Below are 21,917 nucleotides of genomic sequence, written 5' to 3'. Positions count from 1 at the left end.
CCAGTGAACCTACACGCCTTCTGAGTTTTAATGTCATGTTTATGATTAAGTAGTGGTACAGTTTTTTTGTTGTTTTTTTGTTTTTTTTAGAGTTTTCTTTAGTGACTTTTGCCTCATAATGCCCTACATGCATATGCATAACCATTTCATATAGTAGATTTCTGTGAGGCATGAAACACCTCGGACGTCTGGTTCCTATCACCACCACTGAACAATTCTGACTTGGCAGGTTTCTCTAGAACTGAGCCTTAAACCACTCTCAATGACTCTGTTTACAGCCTGACGGTGTAATTATGCAGAAATTTTGAAATATGAATATAATTTCACTTAAATCTGATTGTAGAATAGTTACTTATGCATTTTTGTTACATTTTTGCCTTAAATTTCAATACAGCTGCTTCCTGGTTAAAGTTCTCATTCATGCCTATACTCAGCCCATTATTTTAACATTAAAGGGGAATTCCACCGATTTTTACAGTGGTGGTGATAGGAACCAGGGGTCGTGATGTCTACAACACAAATATAGCCATTTTATTTCAGATTCATAATCACTAGTGAACCTACACAAGTCTTTTGAGTTTTCATTTTTAACAATTTTAAAAATAGTGGAAATCTGAAAAATGTTTCATGTACCTCTTGGCCAAAAATAGATTTAAAAAAATGTATTTGGGACAAAACATTCTCACAAAACCATTTTAGACCATGTCAGACATCAGGCAGCATGTTCATAACGATTTCATCTAGTAACTCTGTGAGGGCACTTTTAAAGGCATTAAACAGACGTTTATCATCACCACCACTGTGAACAATTCTGATTCGGCAAGTTTCCCTAGAATGGAGCATTTCACACCAAACCACCCTGACTTTGATTACATCTGAACCATTTAATTATGCAGATAATTTGAAAATTTGGTGGAGTTCCCCTGCATGCGTTAAAATTCGAGCAAGAAGCTGACGAATCGGGTAAATGCTGCACCATTTAAGGTGGAGCGGGAAAATTAAAACAAGGAGACAACTAACGTGACTGCCGCACCATTTAAGGTGGAACGTTAAAATTCGAACAAGAAGCTGACGAATAAGGTAAATGCTGCACCATTTAAGGTGGAACGGGAAAATTCAAACAAGAAGCTGACAAACAACGTGACTGCTGCACCATTTAAGGTGGAACGTTAAAATTGGAACAAGAAGCTGGCGAATAAGGTAACTGCTGCACCATTTACGGTGGAACGGGGAAATTCAAACAAGAAGCTGACAAATAACGTGACTGCTGCACCATTTAAGGTGGAACGGGAAAAGTCATACAAAAAAGCGGTTCAGTGTTTCTTTTTCACTCTTTCTTTCCTTTAAACCTCCATGTCCTTGTCTGTGGAGGCGAAAGAGCTTCGCCGAGCACGTCCCCTGAATAAAAACAGGACTCATCACATTAAATAAATAAACGAATAACGTGAAGCGCCGACGGCCTCAACAAGGCAAACTGATGATGTAGAACAAACGGAGTGCGTGCGCGTGCGCGTGCGCGCTTCAGAGCAGCGGTCCTCGGCGCTGATTGGCTGGAAATGACATCACAATACAATCGAACTATTCTTAGGTTCTGGAATCGGCATTACGTCATTTTTTTTCTGCCTCGCGCAGGTACAGAAGCTACAAACAACAACAACAGAAGCAGCAGCAGCAGCAGAAACAGAGAGACGGACGGAGAGAGCGGCTGAGCTGCTTTACAGAACGAACCACACTTTCATCGAGGCTTTAATACCCGCGTCCTCGCACTGCACTGCGATTATTCTCCACCCTTGGACTCTTTTGGACCTCAGCTGCATTTTTGACTGCTTTCGAGTTCGCTTGGTGGGTATTATTTTTCACTTTGGGCTTTGTTTCTGCTGGGCTGCAGATGCTCTAGTGTCTAAACCAAGGGGGGTTCTGCTATTAGACTGCATGCAATCTGCTGAACTGAGTCGACTGCAGAAATTGAGTGTCAGTATTTGCTTGGTGGCTGTAGTTTTTCCTACTTTGTGTTGACTGCTGACAAGGCTAGTGCAGGTCTAAATGCAGCATGCTGTTCTAAGCTGATTATTTGTATCAAGGCTACAGTAGAGCTGTAAGTGTAAAATCTTCAGTGTTATAGAAAAAGTCCAGCAGTCTTGGCTTACTGCTGCTAGATAGGCTGATTTTGGTGTGTTCACTTCTAAGCGTTTGATGTTTAATGCGTCACTTATGATGCTCACAGCACTGACCAGCTTTCTTCCTCTCCAGATCTGGACAGCAGAGCCTCCGTGTAGAGATGGTTTTCTGCAGGGAAGGTCAGCCTGAGCGAGCCCCGCTGTCCCTCATCCTGCCTCAGCTTTACCTCGGGGCAGAGACGGACGTAACGCAGGTAGCCTTCGGTTCTCCAAAGTAGCTCTAATATCCAACCTACATGATCAAAATCAATCAGAAACTGAATCAAAAATCTATATTAGATACGGAAATCTAATATATGGCAATATACAGATCACAAATATATTAATAATAATAATAATATATGCTAGGCAACATTCATATATGCATGATATATATTATTCATATATGCTAACGTTATGTTATATATGATACTTTTTAAAACTTTTTTTAGACATAAATCTTTGTAACTATATAACTAAACTCTAAAAACATGCACATCGTAAGCTACGCAATAAAATCATTAAAACATGACAGAAAGTGAAATATTTTTGAATATTAACACTCAAAAGCAAACATAATAGTAACAGTTATGACTGTACTTGGATGGATTCAACCATGTATCAGACATATATGTGTATGATCTCTATATTATACATATATGCCCATTATTTGATACTCATATATATGTACACAACAGGTATGTACATATAATTTAAAATATGCACCCGACTCCTTATGATACATGTCCATATGTGGCCATATATCAGATTTCTGTATGGAAAAAAATGACAGCTCGTCTAATTAGTGAATCCAGCTGTGAATGTGGGCTAAAGGGTTATAAGGCCCCTCAGCACTGTATTCTCTGGAGTGATGGAGCTCCATCCAGTACCTTTAGAACTAATCAGAGTGGCGTTTGTGATCTAATCATTCAACGCGAATGCAACAACAATGCACAATATCTAGTGTAAAGCCTTATCAGAAGAGTAGAGGCTGTTACAGAGGACAAACTCACTATGAATACCCATACAGAATATGGCAATATATGGATTTCAGTATATATGCATAAATTAGCATACATGAGCTTTCCTTATATCCAACTCAGCTTTTGTCATTTATTGATATATATGTGACATATATTATTTGAAATTGGCCATTTTTAAATATGGCACATATATTTCAGCCATATATCAATTTATACAAACATATATGTGTCACATATATTTTTAACAATATATGATAGAAAGCATTCATATATGCATGGCATGCTCGCTTCATGTTACATGTTTTTTGCTTTAAAAAATCTTGTTTGTCTCGAACATATAGTATATGTATGATCTATATTTTTGCATGTATGCATGTCCAATATCTGATACTTACATATATGTACACTAAAAATTATATATGCCTAACCCTTTATGCTATATGTGTATATATGGCCAAAAATCAGATTTCCGTATGAATACTGTTGATTTCAGAGGAAATTTTCTGTGTATGTTTACTGTGTCAGTATCACTGGGTGAGCTGTTCATTCTGGCATTCTCAGAGTTAGTCTAGCTTTTGTTTACTGTTCTTTCTCTCTCTCTCTCTCTCTCTCTCTCTCTCAGGACTGCCTCTCTGCCCGGGGTATTTCTTATGTACTAAGCGTTAGTCGCTGTTGCCCTCAGCCCTCTTTCCTGCCCCAGTCTCAGTACCTCCGCATCCCCATAGACGACTCTCTCCGGGACGACCTGCTGCCCTGGATCCCCCAGGCGTTGCGCTTTATTGGTGAGGCGCGCTCAAATCCCGCCCAGCACTGTGTGCATTGCTGCTGCATTACATCATTACTGCACTGGGGGAACATGACAGGAACACAGAGATCTGTGCATGTGCTAAAGCAAACAGGCTGTTCGGAGTGAAAACCCCTGGTGCAGTTTGGCTGGGAACGTTTAAATAAACACATGTGACGTCATTGTATTGTACTGAGCATCAAAACCAGCCTCTGCAGAAAGCCTTATTTTATCAGTGAAACCTATTAGCTAAATATGTGAAACTCATATATGTTATAACATCCAGTAATTTTAGTTAATGCACATCTTTCAACCCCTGAAATATCCAAGACTAATTGGAGGGTCTAGGCTCCCATTAACTTGAAGTGGAATTCTACTGATTTTTCACATTTTCTGCCTAATTTAATCACTGAGATGTAAACAAAGTCATTCAGAGTGGTTTGGTGTGAAATCGTTCATCAAAACTTGCCGACTCTGTTTTCTTTACAGTGGTGGTGATAGAAACCAGGGGTCACAGTGTCTACAACACAATCATAGCCATTTTATTTACTATCCAGAACCACCAGTGAACCTACATGAGTCTTCTGAGTGTTTATATGTAATGTTGAAGATGGTAAAATAGTGTTAAACATGAAACAGTTGCCTCACAATGCCCTGAATATACCTAACCACAATGAAATTTTAAAAATAGTTTAAAAATGATGTTTTAGATAAAGACATTCAGACTCAAAACGATTAAAAACAGTTTCTTGGGTAGCATATTTGTAACCATTTTGTGTAACAATTGTAAACAGTTCCGACTCACTAGGTTTTTCATATTAAACCACTCTGTCTCTGCTTACATCTAAATGATTTAACTATACAGAAAATTTGATACATTTTGGTGGAATTCCCCTTAAAGAAAAACTGTAATTACTAAATATAATAAGCCTTTTAGAATATAATAAGAAAGGGCATTTAAGTACTTCACTTATTTAAGCATATTCTTTGATAATTTAGTAAGCACATAGAAGAGTCATTCTCAAACTGGGGTCATGAGGACCGAACTGAGATCCACTAGAGTCTACCGTCATTGTTGATGGCATAATATCACTTCATTGGGTGAAATAAGTCGACTTATGAAGTTGTTGTTTGTTTTCTAGATGGGGCCATGTCTCTGGGCTGCTCGGTCATCGTCCACTGTGCAGCAGGAATCTCCCGCTCTCCGGCTCTTGCTGTCGCTTATGTTATGTACAGCCTGGGAATGGATCTAGATCATGCTTACAGGTAATAAGCGAGGGTGCATGTGTGTAAGAAATAAGATAAGAAAGGCCACATTATGGTCATTGTCAAAAACACTGATGTAATTACATTAAATGCTGTAATACTGTTTTTTCTCATTAGGTTTGTGAAGGAGCGAAGGCCTACGATTTCCCCCAACTTCAACTTCTTAGGTCAACTGCAGCTCTTCCAGGGCACGCTTCCTCTGAAGAGCAGTCATGCAAACCATCCCACACAGCAGCCAGTCAGTTCTTCGGATACAACCTTGCAGTCTGCAAGCAAAACGGTCAACAGCACTTCCACTCAAGGACTGTTAAGCAACCATGACATGCAGGACAATGTTCTGGACAATAATCGTAATAACGTGATTAAGGAGGACACCAAAGCAGATGTGCACTGTGAGAGCGAGAACACCCGAAAGGAAGCTATTCTCACCCGAAACCCAAAGCCAGAGTTTACTTTATCTCTCTCCGACAAGCTCAAGACGCTAACTCTGAGTATAGAGCCTGCAGATGTTCAGAGGTCAGCCTCGACCCAGCAGGATGCACACAGTCCGACGCCACCAAAGCCTACTCATCTTCAGCTCCCATCTCTATTAGAGAAGCGTAAAAGCCTCACTCTGTCACTCACACCAGTCTGTTCTAACCCCTGGGCTGACCACAAGGAGGCCCCAGCAGTTAGCAGCAGCTGTACTCAGAATGAGGTGTGCAGTACCCCTGTTGGCCACAAGGGGGCACCAAAAACCTTAGGGAAAGCCAGGAGGCGTGATTTTTCACTGAACGGAGCTAATAGGTCCAACAGCAGCTCGAGAAGAAGAGAAAAGAGTGAGAAACGAAGCTGCTCCGCGGTGAACAGGGCAAAGAAGGAGGAGCAACCGAAACCAAACCCAACCCAGCCGAGGAGAAAGTCAGACTGCAAGACGCTGCCAAAGGAAAGCAGCACCGCAGCTCTCCAGCAGGAGGCGCCAGGCTGTGCAGTAGAAGCAGTGGAGGTTACTGATGCTGACCAAAGCCCTATGTCACCCATCAACCTGACCATTAACAGACTCTTGGGATGGGGGGAGCGCATGCTGCTTGGGGTCCTTCTCGGCCCCCATATTAAAGTGGGCCAGGCTGCCCTGCCATACAGATGCTGAAGGAAGGCCGGTGGGCACTGAAGATTCGTTCATACACTGAAAAGTGCACTGAATTTGCTTGAACATCATTTCCACATCAGTGATAAATATTATAATCAACACAGTGGTTACCAAGCTAAGTAAACTGAAAGACCAAACGGTGGAAATGATGCTGAAGCAAATCCAGCGCATGCCTTTTTTTTAGTGTTGTGTCGATTATTTTGCTCCACAGATGAGCAAAAAGGGGATTTTAATGAAGGAGGAAAAGGAACTGAAAGAAAAGGGAGGGTGTGAATATGTGTATGAGTATGAGTGTGAACACTTGTGCTTGTTTGTGAGAGTGACTCTGCCTATTCGACTGGACTGCATGTAGGGCCTCTATCTGATATCATTAGTGTGATGGACGAGTCCACTTTGAGCGAATGCTCTGTCGTAAATCGCCTATCTGCTGTTGATCCTTCAAATGCACTGAATGTGTACAAATGGCTGAAGAAGACTTCGCTACGTCTGTTCTATTTTAATGCACAGCCTGCCTGTGAATCTATTTATTGAATTGATTATTGTGGTTATTTATAAACTGATATTTTCAGGTTGACTGGCTATTTTAGCACTACGGCTTGTACTGAGACACAGTGTTCATTAAAGATGACATATTTTACACGTACGCTTCTTCCGTGGTATTTCTTATCAACTACATAGTACTATATATATATATATATATATCTCCAGCAGCACTGCTGTGTCTGATCCACTCATACCAGCACAACACACACTAACACACCACCACCACGTCAGTGTTAATGCAGTGCAGAAAATGATCCACCACCCAAACAGTACCTGCTCTGTGAGGGTCCATGGGGTCCTGACCACTGAAGAACAGGGTAAAAGGGGGCTAACAAAGTATCAGAGAAACAGATGGACTACAGTCTGTAACTGTAGAACTACAAAGTGCACCTATATAGTAAGAGGAGCTGATAAAATGGACAATGAGTGTAGAAACAAGGATAATGTCATAATGTTATGGTCATAATGTTATATATATATATATATATATATATATATATGTATGTGTATATAGATAGATATAGATGGCAATATGTAATTGTCACTGAGACATAAAGTCATTCAGAGTGGTTTGTTGTGAAATGCTTCATTCTAGAGAAACTTTATGAGTCAGAATTGTTCACAGTGGTGGTGATAGGAACCAGACGTCTGATGACTTTAACGCCTCTATAAATCCCTCACAGATACACAAACTGATTACAAATATGCTGTCTGATGCCTGAGACACTGTTTAACAATAGTTTTAAGGATTTGGCCTAAAACATATTTTTAAAAATACCTTCATGGTGGAGAGGTACATATAGGTTGTTTTAATGCATTTTTTTTAATTCATTGCTGTTTTACCTTTATCAACATTACATATAAATACTTAGAAGACACATGTAGGTTCACTGGTGGTGTTGGATAGGAAAGAAAATGGCTATATTTGTGTGTTAGACATGGTGACCCCTGGTTCCCATCACCACCACTGTAAAGTAATCCAGAGTCGGCTAGCTTCTCTACGGTAAACCACTCCGAATGACTCTGTTCACGTCTCAATGATCCAGTCCTTCACAAACGTAAAATTAGGGTGGAATTCTCCCTCAAGACACATTAGGAATATAATGTGTATTAAATCATTCAAGTCGCATAAAGCCTATTTGATCATTAGAGGCAACTGGTGATTTTAAGGTGGTTCATATATATGCTGCTGGAGCGTCTACACGGTCCACTCTATAGACACTCCTACCTGGTTTGTCCACCCTGTAGATGTAAAGTCAGAGATGACAGCCCATCTGCTGCTGCAGTTTGTGTTGGTCATCCTCTAGTCCTTCATCAGTGGTCACAGGGCGCTGTTGGCTGGATCTTTTTGGTTGGTGGACTATTCTCAGTTCAGCAGTGACACTGAGGTGTTTAAAAACCCCAGCAGCACTGCTGTGTCTGATCCACTCAGACCAGCGCAACACACACTAACACACCACCACCACCGTCATTGTGTCACCGCAGTGCTGAGAATGATCCACCACCTGCTCTGTGGGGGTCCTGGGGTCATATATATATATATATAGATAGATAGATATTGTACATAGCATCATACAACAAGCTAAATGTCGTTTCACTCTTCATAAAGTTGTCTCATCCAATCGGAACGAAGGGAAATATGTTTCATATGTGTCTGGGTTGGGTTCAGACAGAAGTGCTTCAACTAAATTCACTACGCCCTGTTACTCATGTCCGGCGGGTGGAGCAGATGACGAGGACATGAGCAAACTTAAAACATCTGAATCGGATACATAACCGGTGTTTATCACATAAACACACTTCGTAGAATTCAGAGCGCCACCCCCTCCCCCTCCCCCTCCCCTCACTGACACGAGACCGAGTCTGAAATTGGCTTCTTATTCGAATTTTCCATCCCACCTTAAATGGAAAAAAAGTGCAGCAGTAACATTTTGGCGCCTGTGTAAAAAAATCTTTTTTTTTTCATCAATACACCATATTCGTCCAATTATAATAAATCCAATCAAACACTGTTACGCGCAGTGATTTTTTTCCTACTCCTAGATCGGTGTCTTGCTCGAATTTTCCCGTTCCACCTTAAATGTAGCCGTGAAGTTACGTTCTGGCTCCTCAGATACATTCCCAGGCGCCAGAATATACCTTCACTGCACTGTGACGTAACTGCTGCAGCTTTTAAGGCGGAACGGGAAAATTCGAAGAAGAAGCTGGCGGATAAGAATGTAACTGCTCCACCACTTAAGGTGGAACGGGAAAATTCGAAGAAGAAGCTGGCGAATAGGAAGCCAACTTCAGCCTCGTTCCAAATATGGAAAGAACCACATGCAATTACTCCGATCGTGTTATCCGGAAAAGCAGCCCAGATTGGCTTAATATCATCACTAATTACGTTTAGGGTTGTTTTTTAGCCAACTAGAGGATTCATTCCGGCTTAAAAACTGCTTTCCTGCTAACGTTTTTTCTTTCGGTCGTGAAAAACGCTGGGAGACACTCCTATTCTTCTACGTATGAAATTAGCTACGCCGCAAGCCTTGTTTTTTTCCCCACTCGTTAACCGACAAGGCCCTCCTCTTCTGCTCCACGATTGGCTGGAATCGTTTCACGTCCTGTGTCGCGATAGGCTAGTGGCGTCCCTTTTGGCGACTAGCCAATCCTAGCGTGGGAAGGTGTGGGCCACTAGCCAATCCGATCGCACGGAAGGCGGGACATATCAGAATACGGGCGTGTATTAGAAAACAGCGGAGGAAGAAAAAGTAGCTCCTGGGTATGAAAAAAGTGAGCAGACGCGGAGGGTCGAGTACAAATCAGTAAGAAAAAACGCTAACAGACGTAGCCAAATCACTGAACCTCGTCTGTGTCCGAGGTTTAAAATGGTTTGAGCCTTTGTGCGCTGTCGTTTGTGATTTGAGGAGGTCCAACTGCTAAGTTTGAAACTTTCAGTCGTTTGACTTTTGGCGAGTGGCGAATCACCCGAAGGCGGCTGCGGAAGGAAAGGTAAGTTAATGGACGAGTTTTTTTTCCGTTGCTCGGCTCGCTTTGCAGGCCGTTACTCGACCACATCTGCGTTTATATGGCAAAATGTGGTGATAGATGGTAAATAAAACGAAACAGGACGTTTTAAATCATACACCGACTCTCTTAACGCTTTTGAGGTGGCGTTGAGTTGAGGCTGAGAGATGCCCGGCTCAGGAACCGAGGCTGAAGTTGGCTTCCTACTCGCCACTTCGTGCTCGAATTTTCCCGTTCCACCTTAAATGGTGCAGCAGTTACGTTCTGCCGCTTCTTTTAAGGTTGAACGGGAAAATTCGAACAAGAAGCTGCTTGTTGAAGTTCCACGAGCAGATATTGTGTAATAACGATCAGCAGCCACGTTCATTGTCCATTTATTGTGTTTGTTTTGTTTGCATAAGATGCCTGTCACAGGTCACAAATGGGTGCTAGCTACTTAGCCACATGTACTTCAATACAATTTTGCTGGGTTTATATTTTACTTTTGCTTCTTTTAGTCAGTTGCATTTGTCAGGAGGGGTCTTTCTTCTTCCTCAGTTCAATTCCACTTCTAAACTTTAAGTTCTTAATTCCTTTTTTTCATTCCAAGTGTTATTCTAGACCCAAAAGACCCAAGTAGAGATTAATAGAGTCTAACAGGCTTCAATTCCTGTGCTAATAGATGTTGAATGTGCTAATAAGTTGCACTGCAGTTCTATAGGGAGCTCAGTACTGGAGGATTTTTCTACTTTGTTGGGGTGTTTAATGCGGTTTGGGCTCCTCTGTCCACCTCTGGTAGCTTAAAACTGTTTTAAAACTGATTTTCTTCCCACTTTGTGGCAGCCATGTCATCAGAAGAGGAGAGATACAAGCTGGTGGTGGTGGGCGGTGGTGGTGTGGGGAAAAGCGCACTGACCATACAGTTCATTCAGGTAAATTGTGTCATACTTGTTAAATCTATTAATAATGTGGTTCAAAATGTAGGCCAGGGTGCCCAGCCTGTGGTCTTTGAGGGGTAGTGTCCAGCACAGTGTGCTGATTTCCCTTTTACTCGATTCGGCAGGACAATTAAAGTGGTAGTTCCACCAAAAAAAGAGAAGTGTTCATCATTTGCACCTTACCATAAATGTACTTGATCAGCCTAGACATGTTTGGTGTCTGAGGTTTGCTTCTTTAGTTTTACACAGGAGCTACAAGACTAATGTAGTTAAAAAGTAAAGGAAGAGTTGTTAAATAAAATAGGCTTGCTTATGCATTTTCTGATATTGGTTGAGATGCTAGACACAAAATGTGCCTGAGCTGATTGACAACATTTGGAAAAGATAAATATTTAATAGCTTTAAGCTTCTTTTCTTTGCTCTTCTTTTAGTAATGAGAATAGGTGAGCGTGTTACAAGGGCTTTATCCTGAAAGATGGTGGAAAGTAGGTGTATTTGTGTGTGTTTTGGATGGTTTTAGGGCTAAAAATGTCCTTTAATATGTAGAAAAAAGAGGGAAACTCATCTACAATGACCGGAGGAACGAAGTTTCAAAAAAACTCCACTTTTCATTGCTTAAAGCTGAAAGGGCAGAGTTTCTTCTTGGCCTCTGAAGTTAAGGTTAAGGTTAGGGTTGGGATTACCTGAGTTGTTAAAGGTTAGGCTTAGGCTTACCTGAGTTGTTAAAGTGGAACTGAATTTTCAAAATTCATTCATGATTTCAGTATGAGGATGTAAACAGTCTTTCAGAGTAATCTGATGTAAAATGCTCAGTTCTGGAGAAACGTGATGAGTCAGAGTTGTTCACAGTGGTGGTGATAGGAACCAGACGCCTGGAGCGTTTCATGCTTCTTAAAGCTCCCTCACAGAAGATGGTCATGGATACACTGCCTGATACGTCAACTTTATCTCAAAACTATCTTTTTTTTTTTAACATTCACAGCTAAGAGGGTCTAGCAGGTCCCCAAGAAAATTTTTTTTCAGATTAACTGTTCGCAACATTACATATATACACTCACATTTGGGTAGTAAATAAAATATCTGTATTTGATTTGTAGACATCATGATCGTCTGGTTCCTATCACTACCACTGTAAAGCAATCCAAGCTGATAAGTTTCTCTACAGTGAACTGTATCACACAGAACGACCCATAGAATGACTTTCATTACAACGATTGAATTATGCTGACATATTTTAAAGATCCATGGAATTCCTTGTTAAGTAGACTTGGATTTCTGACACTGTACAATAATATGGATCCCTAAGGGTGGGCAAGCATATAATATCATGATAATGCCAGGTGTTTTCACAATACGCTATGCATCACAATATGTAAATTTTTTGACGTTTTGTCAGTATCACCTCATTGAAACTATTAATACAGTGATTATTTACATTTTACATATTGCGCCGAAGTAAATCCAATCAAAGAGGCTAGTTATGCTCTCTGGGTAAAGCCACATTCATTTAATCAGTGTTCCTGAAGTACTAACAATATCCACAACATACTCAGAAAGACATGTTGCGACATAATTCATTACAGTGATGGTAAATGTCCTTCCATCCCTACTAGACACTAAACATGGCTTGGCTAATTGATTACATCTGGAGTATGGGGTTGTACGCCTTTAGTTTTAAGGTTTAACGAGTGCATTAGAGAAGTGAAATCCCCAAACTGTGCTGCCCCCCAGGCCATTTAATGGGAATGAAATGGCCGTTTATCATGAAAACATTCTCAGCTGTATAAATACTGTGTTCTGTTTTATGTCTAATGTCATTTACAGTGCACTACATGTCAAATTACGCTGTTGTTTCTGGTACGGCTTGTATAAACTGTAGCAAGGGGCAGTTATCACTGATTTCTGAGTGTGTGTTAACAGCAGAGTGAAGTGTGTTCTCAACATGTCCTCTCATGTCGAGGCCCAGAAGCCTCTTTGTCTGCGAGGCGCAGCATACTGAAAGCAATAATATCTGACTCTTCTCCCTGTCACAGTCCTACTTTGTGTCAGACTACGACCCCACCATCGAGGATTCCTACACCAAGATCTGCACCGTGGATGGCAAGGAGACCCGATTAGACAGTATGTCGTTGTTCATGTTGTTGAAATGGTTGTGTGTGTGAGAGAAACAGACAGACAATAGACTGAAAACTGTTAGACGCAGCAGATTTTTGGAACAGAATTGCATCATTGTGAATCATGATTAGCTTTAATAGTTCCTGACCAAATTTTGTTTTGACTTGCTGCATCAGTTTGTCAGCACTTTGCTTTCAAAATCAAGCAACCACAGTTAGCAAGCCCTTAAACCGTATGACTCCCTGTAGGTGTAGGTGCAGCAAAGATCATGAAGTCATTTGGTTTTGTCATGTTTGTGTCCCGTCTTCTATTACTTCACAGTTGTGTTACAATCATGTAATTTCCTGTAGGGAAGGGTCAGAGTTTTCGAATGTTTGAATAGTCATACATATTTTTAAAAACAGATAAAGATACATATAAAGATTCTGCTGCTGGCCATTTATTTATGTATATATCACTGTTGTCAGAACAAAACCTCGTATCTCCAAAATGGTAACTTTACAGGAGAAGCAAAAAACATACTTTATTTTTAACGTAAGTCAATGGAACCAGACTTTATTTTCCAAGTCACTTTGGGCTGTTTCTTTTGGTCCGTTCATTTTGAAATTTGCACACAATGTAAAGAACAGGCATTTTGAAATTATGTAAAAAACTGAAAAATGAAAGAAGGGAGATACAAGGTTTTGTTCTGACAGCAGTGTGTTTGTTTTTATTTGTTTTTTTTTAAATAATACATATTTCTATGAGCACAACAACTGTCCCTTACGTTGTGTGAAAATTTTGTGGTGAATAGACAGACAAAAATGATATAAAATTGATCCAAAAGGGAATATTATTATTATTATTTTTTTCTTTTTAGCAACAATAAACATCCATCATTTGAATTAACTTGTAAGCCGTGATAAGTCTGCACTGTTCCACCAGATTCTGCTGTTGTGGAAGTTTCCTAGATGTTTATCCCAAAGAAGAAAATGTAGAAAGACTACTGCAGCTGGCTAAAGTCTGAATCCAGTTACACAGGACTAATTATAATCTCTCTGTAAACAAACGTACAGTTGGGAGTTGTTAATTAGACACTCAGTGATTATACTCCATATACATATACAGAAGAGCATATTGTGACAGTGTGACAAAGCATGTCACGATAATGCTAACTTCGTCAGCTTGCCCAGTCCTACAAGAAGTTAGTTGTTAGTGATATATTTAAGGGAAAAATATCTTATCAAATTTTATCACATCAGCAGCTAACTCTTTAAACTCGCTGTTTTCGAGCTAAAATGTACAATGTGCTAGGCTAATAATGTCAGCAGAGGTGAAAACATATTGCCGTTTGTCTGTGTATCTTAAAGACTTTAGATTGACAACTTTTGGAGGTAAATTTCAAGCCACCAACTATGGATTTGGGTCGGGATTTAATATAGTTTAGCACTATACCCTCCCTGGTGGTGTCCCATTTACAGTATATTAAGAGTCCTATGTTTTGTTTTTATTTTCCCACAATAATGCCTTATGAACTCAGATATCAAGTTTGACAGATTTTTATTTCTACTGTTTCGTCTGCGCTATTCATATTTGTAGTTACTGTTTTTTTATTTTATTTATTTATTTATTTTTTTACTCTGCATACTTATTTTTTTAACGTACTTATCTTTTTTCATGTACTGTTACAGCAGCCTGTACTACCTACATTTGCATTCTCTCCACTCACTCTGTAAACATGTATATTTATACTTGCAACATATTTTTTTTTTATCACTGTACCGTCCTTACTTGTACGTATCATAACTCTCAATTGTCAGGTACTTGCTTGCTTTTTATATGTAAATAATACTGTATTTTGCTCTTTCTGGTGAAATGCTTGCTGCATTTCATTGGCCCTGTACCTGCACTCTGCACAGTGACAGAGCTGAATGTAATCTAATCTAATATAATGTTACATTTTGAATGTGCGCCTCTCACTTGTCTCTATCTCTGTGTGGTTTCATTAGTTCTGGACACAGCAGGTCAAGAAGAGTTTGGAGCAATGAGGGAACAGTATATGCGCTCAGGAGAGGGATTTCTGCTGGTGTTCGCCCTCAATGACAGTGGAAGGTAAGTTCGCGGTAAAGCCAGCAGCATACTTGTAACTGCTATTGGTCCGTTGCACGGAGCATCTAGTGGTGCTGAGCGAGAAAGACAGAGTTATTTTTAAGTGTATTTACCACAGCGACTTCAGCAGCTGTTCATCTTTGAGTTCTGTTGTCGTTGAAGGTTTGCTCTGCGAATTAAATAGTTGTTAAATGCAAGTCTTCCTGATCTTAAAGCCTTTGCACAGCACTGTAGGTGCTAACATAGTTATATATAGAGGGGACAACCCCACACCCTGACATGATATAAAACTTGTGTGTGTGTTGTGTGTCTGTAGAGGAACAGAGAGTATCTTGCCTTTGTGTTTGAATGAGTGAAAGGGAACAGAGACTATGTAGGTGTGAAAAAGTGTCACAAGAGAGAGAAAACCATTGTGTGTGTGTGTTGTATGAGTGAGAGCGATGATGTTTGTGGTCAGGTGCTGTGAAGATGGCTCAACTAAAGACTGTTTGTGTGCTGGTGTGGTTTAGTGGGGTACTTCTAATTTGCTGCACGGGAATCTTCAGTCATGTAGAGAGACGTCATGACGAATAGTAGTAGCTGTTTTTCTAACAGCATTATTGCCTGAAGCAAAGCATCTATAAGCAGAATAGCCAAGAGAGAGACTCAGCAAAGCTTTGTTTTTTCTACAAATAGTATGTATGCTAAGATCATACTGACCTGAAAATCTCCAGGAAACCCACACATTGGGTAGGAGTGGGCAATGTGACTGATGTCATGAAAAATGAACTCAATATACGATTCTGGGAGTACATATTTGCTTGTATCGACTAAGTATGGATGAAGAGCACATAAACCAATCAGGCATAACATTCTGACCACCTCCTTGTTTCTATGCTCTTTGTCCATTTTATCAGCTCCACTTACTATATAGGTGCACTTTGTAGTTCTACAGTTACAGACTGTAGTCCATCTGTTTCTCTGCATACTTTGTTAGCCCCCTTTTACCCTGTTCTCCAGTGGTCAGGACCCCCATGGACCCTCACAGAGCAAGTATTATTCGGGTGGTGGATCATTCTCAGCACTGCAGTAACACTGACGTGGTGGTGGTGTGTTAGTGTGTGTTGCGCTGGTATGAGTGGATCAGACACAGCAGTGCTGCTGGAGTTTTTGAACACTGTGTCCACTCACTGTCCACTCTATTAGACACTCCTACCTTGTCAGTCCACCTTGTAGATGTAAAGTCAGAGCTCATCTGCTGCTGCACAGTTTGTGTCTGTCATCCTCTAGTCCTTCATCAGTGGTTAGAGGACGCTGCCAACAGGACGCTGTTGGCTGGATATTTTTGGTTGGTGGACTATTCTCAGTCCAGCAGCGACACTGAGGTGTTTAAAAACTCCAGCAACACTGCTGTGTCTGATCCACTCAGACCAGCGCAACACACACTAACACACCACCACCACGTCAGTGTTACTGCAGTGCTGAGAATGATCCACCACCCAAATAGTACCTGCTCTGTGAGGGTCCATGGGGGTCCTGACCACTGAAGAACAGGGTAAAAGGGGGCTAACAAAGTATGCAGAGAAACAGATGGACTACAGTCTGTAACTGTAGAACTACAAAGTGCACCTATATAGTTATTGGAGCTGATAAAATGGACAATGAGCGTAGAAACAAAGAGATGGTCAGAATGTTATGCTTGATCGGTTTACGGTTAATTCAAATGTTTAATAAAATGTTTGCCTCCTTTCACATTGTTCTAGAATGTTCTCCCTGTTCTAGAATGTTTGGCCCTGTTCAAATTGTTCTTCAATATTTGCCCCATTCACACTGTTTTAGTCTTCCCGTTTACTCTGTTCTAAAATGTTATCCCTACTTCACGTTGTGTTGTTCAGTGTTCTAGAATGTTGTTCCTCAATCATGCTGTTTTTAAAATGTTATCCCTACTTTACACTGTTCTAGTCATGCTGTTCTAGAATGTTCTTCCCATTCACACTGTCCCAGAATGTTTAGCCCTTTCAAACTGTTCTATAGTAACCCTCCGTATTCACACTGTTCTAGTCATGCTGTTCTAGAATGTTCTTCCCATTTACATGGTTCTAGAATGTCATTCCCACTTCACAATATGATAGTCATGCTGTTCTAGAATGTTCTCTTTGTTCACACCCTCCAGAATGTTTGGCTTTATTTACCCTGTTCTAGAATGTTCTCCTCATTCACACTGTCCAAGAGTGTTTGGCCCTGTTCACACTGTTCTAGAATGTTATCCTCACTTCACTTTTTGCTAGTCATGCTGTTTTAGAATGTTCCCCTCCTTTCGCACTTTTCTAGAATGTTCTCCCCATTCACACTGTCTGAGAGTGTTTGGCCTCAGTCACACTGTTCTACAGTAACCCTCCCTTTTCACACTGTTCTAAAAGGTTATCCCCACCTCACATTGTGTTAGTCATGCCGTTCGAGAATGTCCTCCCCTTTTTACACTGTGCTGTTTACACTGTTCTGGAAAGTACTTTCTCATTCACCCTGTTCTAAACTGTTCTCTTCCATTTACATGGTTCTGCAATGTTTCCTCCACAACCTTTTTTTTTTTATTTATTTTTATTCCAAAGCCAGTTGCCAATATTAGTGGTTTTAAATTCCACAAATAAACATTTAATATATCTGATGAGATAGTAAATAAGTTCACACCGGTACACTGCACTGGTCTTAGGATGAGACAGATATATAAAAATTTGTCTTTGACGATCAGTCCAGATGTTACAGGTGTTGCAGGTAGAAAAACACTGGCGAATTCAAGTTATACAAAGTGATCTGGAACCTCTAGTGGGCTTCATGAGTTCAAGCATTAAACAGTGAGAAAACTTTCTGTGAATTGTAAAACTCTGTGTTTGAATCCTCTTTTTCAGTTACAATGAAATTCAGAAGTTTCACACTCAGATTCTGCGAGTGAAGGACCGAGACGACTTTCCCATGGTCCTCGTTGGCAACAAGTCGGATCTGGACCAGCAGAGAGTGGTAAATACCCATAACACAGACACCAGGCTGTTATTAACGTGGATGATGTCATGGAGAGTTGTTCTGTTACTATGGTGTTGGAAGAAGTGCATCTGATTTGAGTTTAATCTGTAAATTATTTGCTCGTGTTGGCATGCTGGGCCCTGAAGTGGGTGAGTTTTTAGCTGCGTTCACATTACAAGCCTCATGGCTCAAATCCGACTTTTTGCTCAAATCTGATCTCTCTGACACGATGGTTCACACTCGTTTAGTTAAGTGATTCAAATCATTAATGTCATTAATGTGAACGAACCGGCGTCCTGAAATGACCCACATGAGCTCATCCTACTCAGTAACATCACGTGAATGAATCACGTGCATCATCAGCAACAAACTAACAAGCAGAACGAGCTTCGCTGAGAAGATAATTAACTCTGATCAGCTCTCAGCTTCATTATTAGAGCGAGACGAAGGAGAAAAAGGTGAGATGAGCTGCTTTTCCACCGTTTACAGGCTTTAACTTCTGTTTGGCGCTGCTGCCATGGTAACGCTGAATGGTGTCGCGCAGTGGGGGGAAAAAAGCCCATGAATTCCGATCTGAGCCTCACATTAAGGTCGCATGGCCATGAATCGGATATGTATCCGATCTAGGACCTCATATGAAAGTGGCTCAGGTCAGATTTGAAAAGATCAGATTTGCGTATCCACACTGCTCTGAAAACATCAGATCTGAGTCACATTAGGGCAGAAAATCGGATTTGTGCCACTATAGCCTGGTAATGTGAACGTAGTCTTTGTTTCTGAGGCTGGTATGTTGTTTCCAGATCTCAAAAGAAGAGGCCATGGTGTTTGCCAGAGAAAACCGGATCCACTATATGGAGTCGTCAGCTAAGAACCGCCACAATGTGGACGAAGCTTTCCTGGAGGTGGTGCGAGCAATAAGGTAAATTTCAGGCTCAGAGCTGTAATGTAATAACATCACATCAAACAGTGTCTGTATCACTGATTTGACCCTATGAGGTTCACTGGGCTACACTAGCTAAGATGTCTTATGCCTGAGTTCATAAACATTAGTTTGTGAAACGCAGTGAAGATGTTTAGCAGTAGTGAGTTGTTAAACATGAAGTTGTGCAGGTTTCTCTTTTTGGGAAATTGAAATGGAGATTTTAATTTGTTCTCCTGTTAAGTTTGACTGTCTGTGTTTAAGTCTTAATGGAAGAGTGAAGGTTTTTTTATTTAGTTTAATTTTTTTATGAATTAAAAATTGGTGGGGCATCACCCCAGTCACATTTTAATTTAAAAAATAGAAGATTTTACTAAAGGGATTCTTTCTTTCTTTCTTTCTTTCTTTGAATCTTTTTCTTTCTTTCTTTCTTTCTTTCTTTCTTTCTTTGACTTTGTCTCTTTCTTTTTCTTCTTTTTTCTCTTTTTTCTTTCTTCCTTTGCATCTTTTTACTTATTTGTTCTCTTTGCATTGTCATTTTTTTCACCATTTTTTCACTTCTTTGTCTTTCACTGTTTTTCTTTGTTTTTTTTGTTTTGTTTTTGTTCTCTCTTGCATTTTTCTACCTATCTGTTATTTTTTTGTTTTCTTTTGCATTGTCTCACTTTTTTAATTTTCTCTTTTTCTTTCTTTCATTGTTTCTTTTTGTTTTTTGTTCTCTCTCTCTGTCTTACATTTTCTTTATTTTCCCTTTTTTCTTTCTTCTGTTTTATTCTTTTTTAATTTTCTCTTTTACTTTCTCTCACTTTTTCTTTGTGTTCCTTCACTTTGTCTTACTTTTTTTCCTCATTCTTCCTGTCTGTCTTGCTTTTCAATTATTTCTTTTGGTCTCTTTCTATCTTTCCTTTTCTTGGTCTATCACTTTTTCTTTATTTTCTCTCTCACACTCTCTCGCGCTCGCGCTCTCGCTCTCTCGCTCTCGCTCTCGCTCTCTCTCTCTCTCTCTCACACATACAGAAAGTTTCAGGAGACAGAAAGTCCTCCTGTGCTTCTGAATCACGGTAGGAAGCAGCAGAATCGCGGCTGTCCCTGCACCATCCTCTGACTGCGTGTCCACACTGTCGCCATGGAGACTGAAGCCCCACCCTCCTGTCTGGTGCCTTACATGTCTGCACTGTGTGTGTGTGTGTGTGTGTGTGTGTGTGTGTGTGTGAGAATGTGAGAGATTCAGTGTCCAGAACTGCTTATGGTGGCATCGTATGTGCCCAGTGCAAGTGAACAAAAGTGTGTGCGTGCATGAATGAATGCTCTTAGTCATAGTAGCGGGTGCGTACATGGGAAGTGATTCTCTTCGTGAGGGAGCACAGAGTCTAATCTTAACGGTTTCCTTTCCTCATCTGCACTTTTTTTTAATCAACCACGTTTTATCCTCTTTTTAATTTTATGCAGGTATGAGGGCTTCGATCATTTCTGAGTCAGCATTTCAAACGTTTCTCTTAGGTCTATTTCTATGCTTTTTCTGTACACGTCTGCTGATACGTAAACAAAATATCAGTCAAATTTAAACATCTCTCTGATACTGATATATATATATATATATATATATATATATATATATATGTGTATATATATATATATATATATATATATATATATATATATATATATATACTCTTTAAATGCAAATGTCTGCCAATACAGCTGTTATTCTGATATCTTGCATCTCTGATTTCTATCCAGAAAGACTGCCGTAGAGAGTAGAGGATGGAGGGAGGGACATAGATTACTGTACGTGTATACCACGTATGTGTATATAGACTGTACACAGTATCTGGCTGCTTTGATATGGTTGGACTGATAAAGCTGCTTTATTAGGCGGGTGTTCTGTGTAAATCACGTAAGAAGTGAAGAGGAAAAAGTTCTTGCCCCTATCATCTGTCAGTGATTTTTTTTTTCTTTTCTAAACTAAATAGCCTCCTCACTTAACCAGCCCTGGCCTATTGGAACAAGATAAACCTCTTCAGTTCTGAATATGTGAAGCTGGCCTCTGACAGGCCTTCCAGCTCCAGTCCAGGTGAAATCCAGCACTGCAGTTTTGTGTTTTCCTGCTTTAAAGCAACTGTTTAGTGAAACAACATGAAATGTATTGAATTCTCCCCTCACCTCAAATATAACTGATGCTAAATGTAGTTTACCTTTATTGATAAGTGTCATACAGTGTCAGAAGGCAACAGTATATACAGTATATTTTTATCATTTATATATGATATTGGCCTCTGCAGTGCAAATGCAGGCTGCAATATGTGCAAAAACCATCTTGGTCAGATGTTTTGATGAATAAAAGTAATCCAACAAAAGTAAACTATTTTGGGTAAAATAATACAGGCCAGTCTTTAACCATGTCACATTATTAATTCAGAAGCTACATCACAGCCATATCGCCGTCACAGTATGTAGCAGTCATGTATGTATAAATGTACAAGTGAAAGTTTCAGGTCTTGTCGCTGTCCAAAAAACAGTTTTGTTTTAATGTAGCACAGCAGCTGCCCTTTGTTCATGATGAATGGACCAATAGAAACCCTACAAGGCTACGTTCACATTACCAAGTTGAAGTGGTACAAATCTGATTTTTTGCCCTAATGTGACTCAGATCCGATGTTTTCAGAGCTATGTGGACACACAAATTTGATTCTTTCAAATCAACCTGAGCCACTTTCATATGTGATCCTAGATCGGATATGTATCCGATTCGTGGCCATGCGACCTTCATGAGACGCTCAGATCGGAATTCATGTGCTTTTTCCTACTGTGTGTACACCGTCATTCAGCGTTACCATGGCAGCAGTGTCGAACAGAGGTTAAAGCCTGTAAACGGTGGAAAAGTTCTGCATGCGGGTCATTTCAGGACACTGGTTTGTTCACATTAATGGTAGATTTGAATCACTTATCTAAACAAGTGTGAACCATAATGTCAGAGAGATCGGATCTGAGCAAAAATCAGATTTGAGCAATGA

General features: G+C 40.2%; 2 protein-coding genes across 2 annotated transcripts; both read left to right on the top strand.

Moving 5' to 3' along the window:
* Nucleotides 1-1,604: 1,604 nt before the first annotated feature.
* Nucleotides 1,605-6,961, top strand: si:ch211-195b15.8 (probable dual specificity protein phosphatase DDB_G0281963). Its single transcript, XM_036560791.1, has 5 exons — nucleotides 1,605-1,842; nucleotides 2,251-2,371; nucleotides 3,762-3,921; nucleotides 5,066-5,189; nucleotides 5,307-6,961. Exons 2-5 carry the CDS (start codon nucleotides 2,279-2,281, stop codon nucleotides 6,316-6,318), a joined length of 1,389 nt encoding a protein of 462 aa, XP_036416684.1. The 5' UTR covers nucleotides 1,605-1,842; nucleotides 2,251-2,278; the 3' UTR covers nucleotides 6,319-6,961.
* A 2,618-nt stretch (nucleotides 6,962-9,579) lies between these two features.
* On the top strand, nucleotides 9,580-20,496 carry rras (RAS related). The gene is made up of 7 exons (XM_036560753.1): nucleotides 9,580-9,852; nucleotides 10,690-10,778; nucleotides 12,818-12,905; nucleotides 14,888-14,990; nucleotides 17,873-17,981; nucleotides 18,785-18,903; nucleotides 19,921-20,496. The coding sequence occupies exons 2-7, from the start codon at nucleotides 10,692-10,694 to the stop codon at nucleotides 20,006-20,008; spliced, it is 594 nt and encodes a 197-aa protein (XP_036416646.1). The 5' UTR covers nucleotides 9,580-9,852; nucleotides 10,690-10,691; the 3' UTR covers nucleotides 20,009-20,496.
* Nucleotides 20,497-21,917: the final 1,421 nt, after the last annotated feature.

The sequence above is a fragment of the Colossoma macropomum genome, unplaced genomic scaffold (assembly GCF_904425465.1).
Source record: "Colossoma macropomum unplaced genomic scaffold, Colossoma_macropomum, whole genome shotgun sequence".
NCBI lineage: Eukaryota > Metazoa > Chordata > Actinopteri > Characiformes > Serrasalmidae > Colossoma > Colossoma macropomum.
The sequence above is the reverse complement of the archived record's forward strand: the minus strand, read 5'-3'. Positions and strand labels throughout refer to the sequence as shown.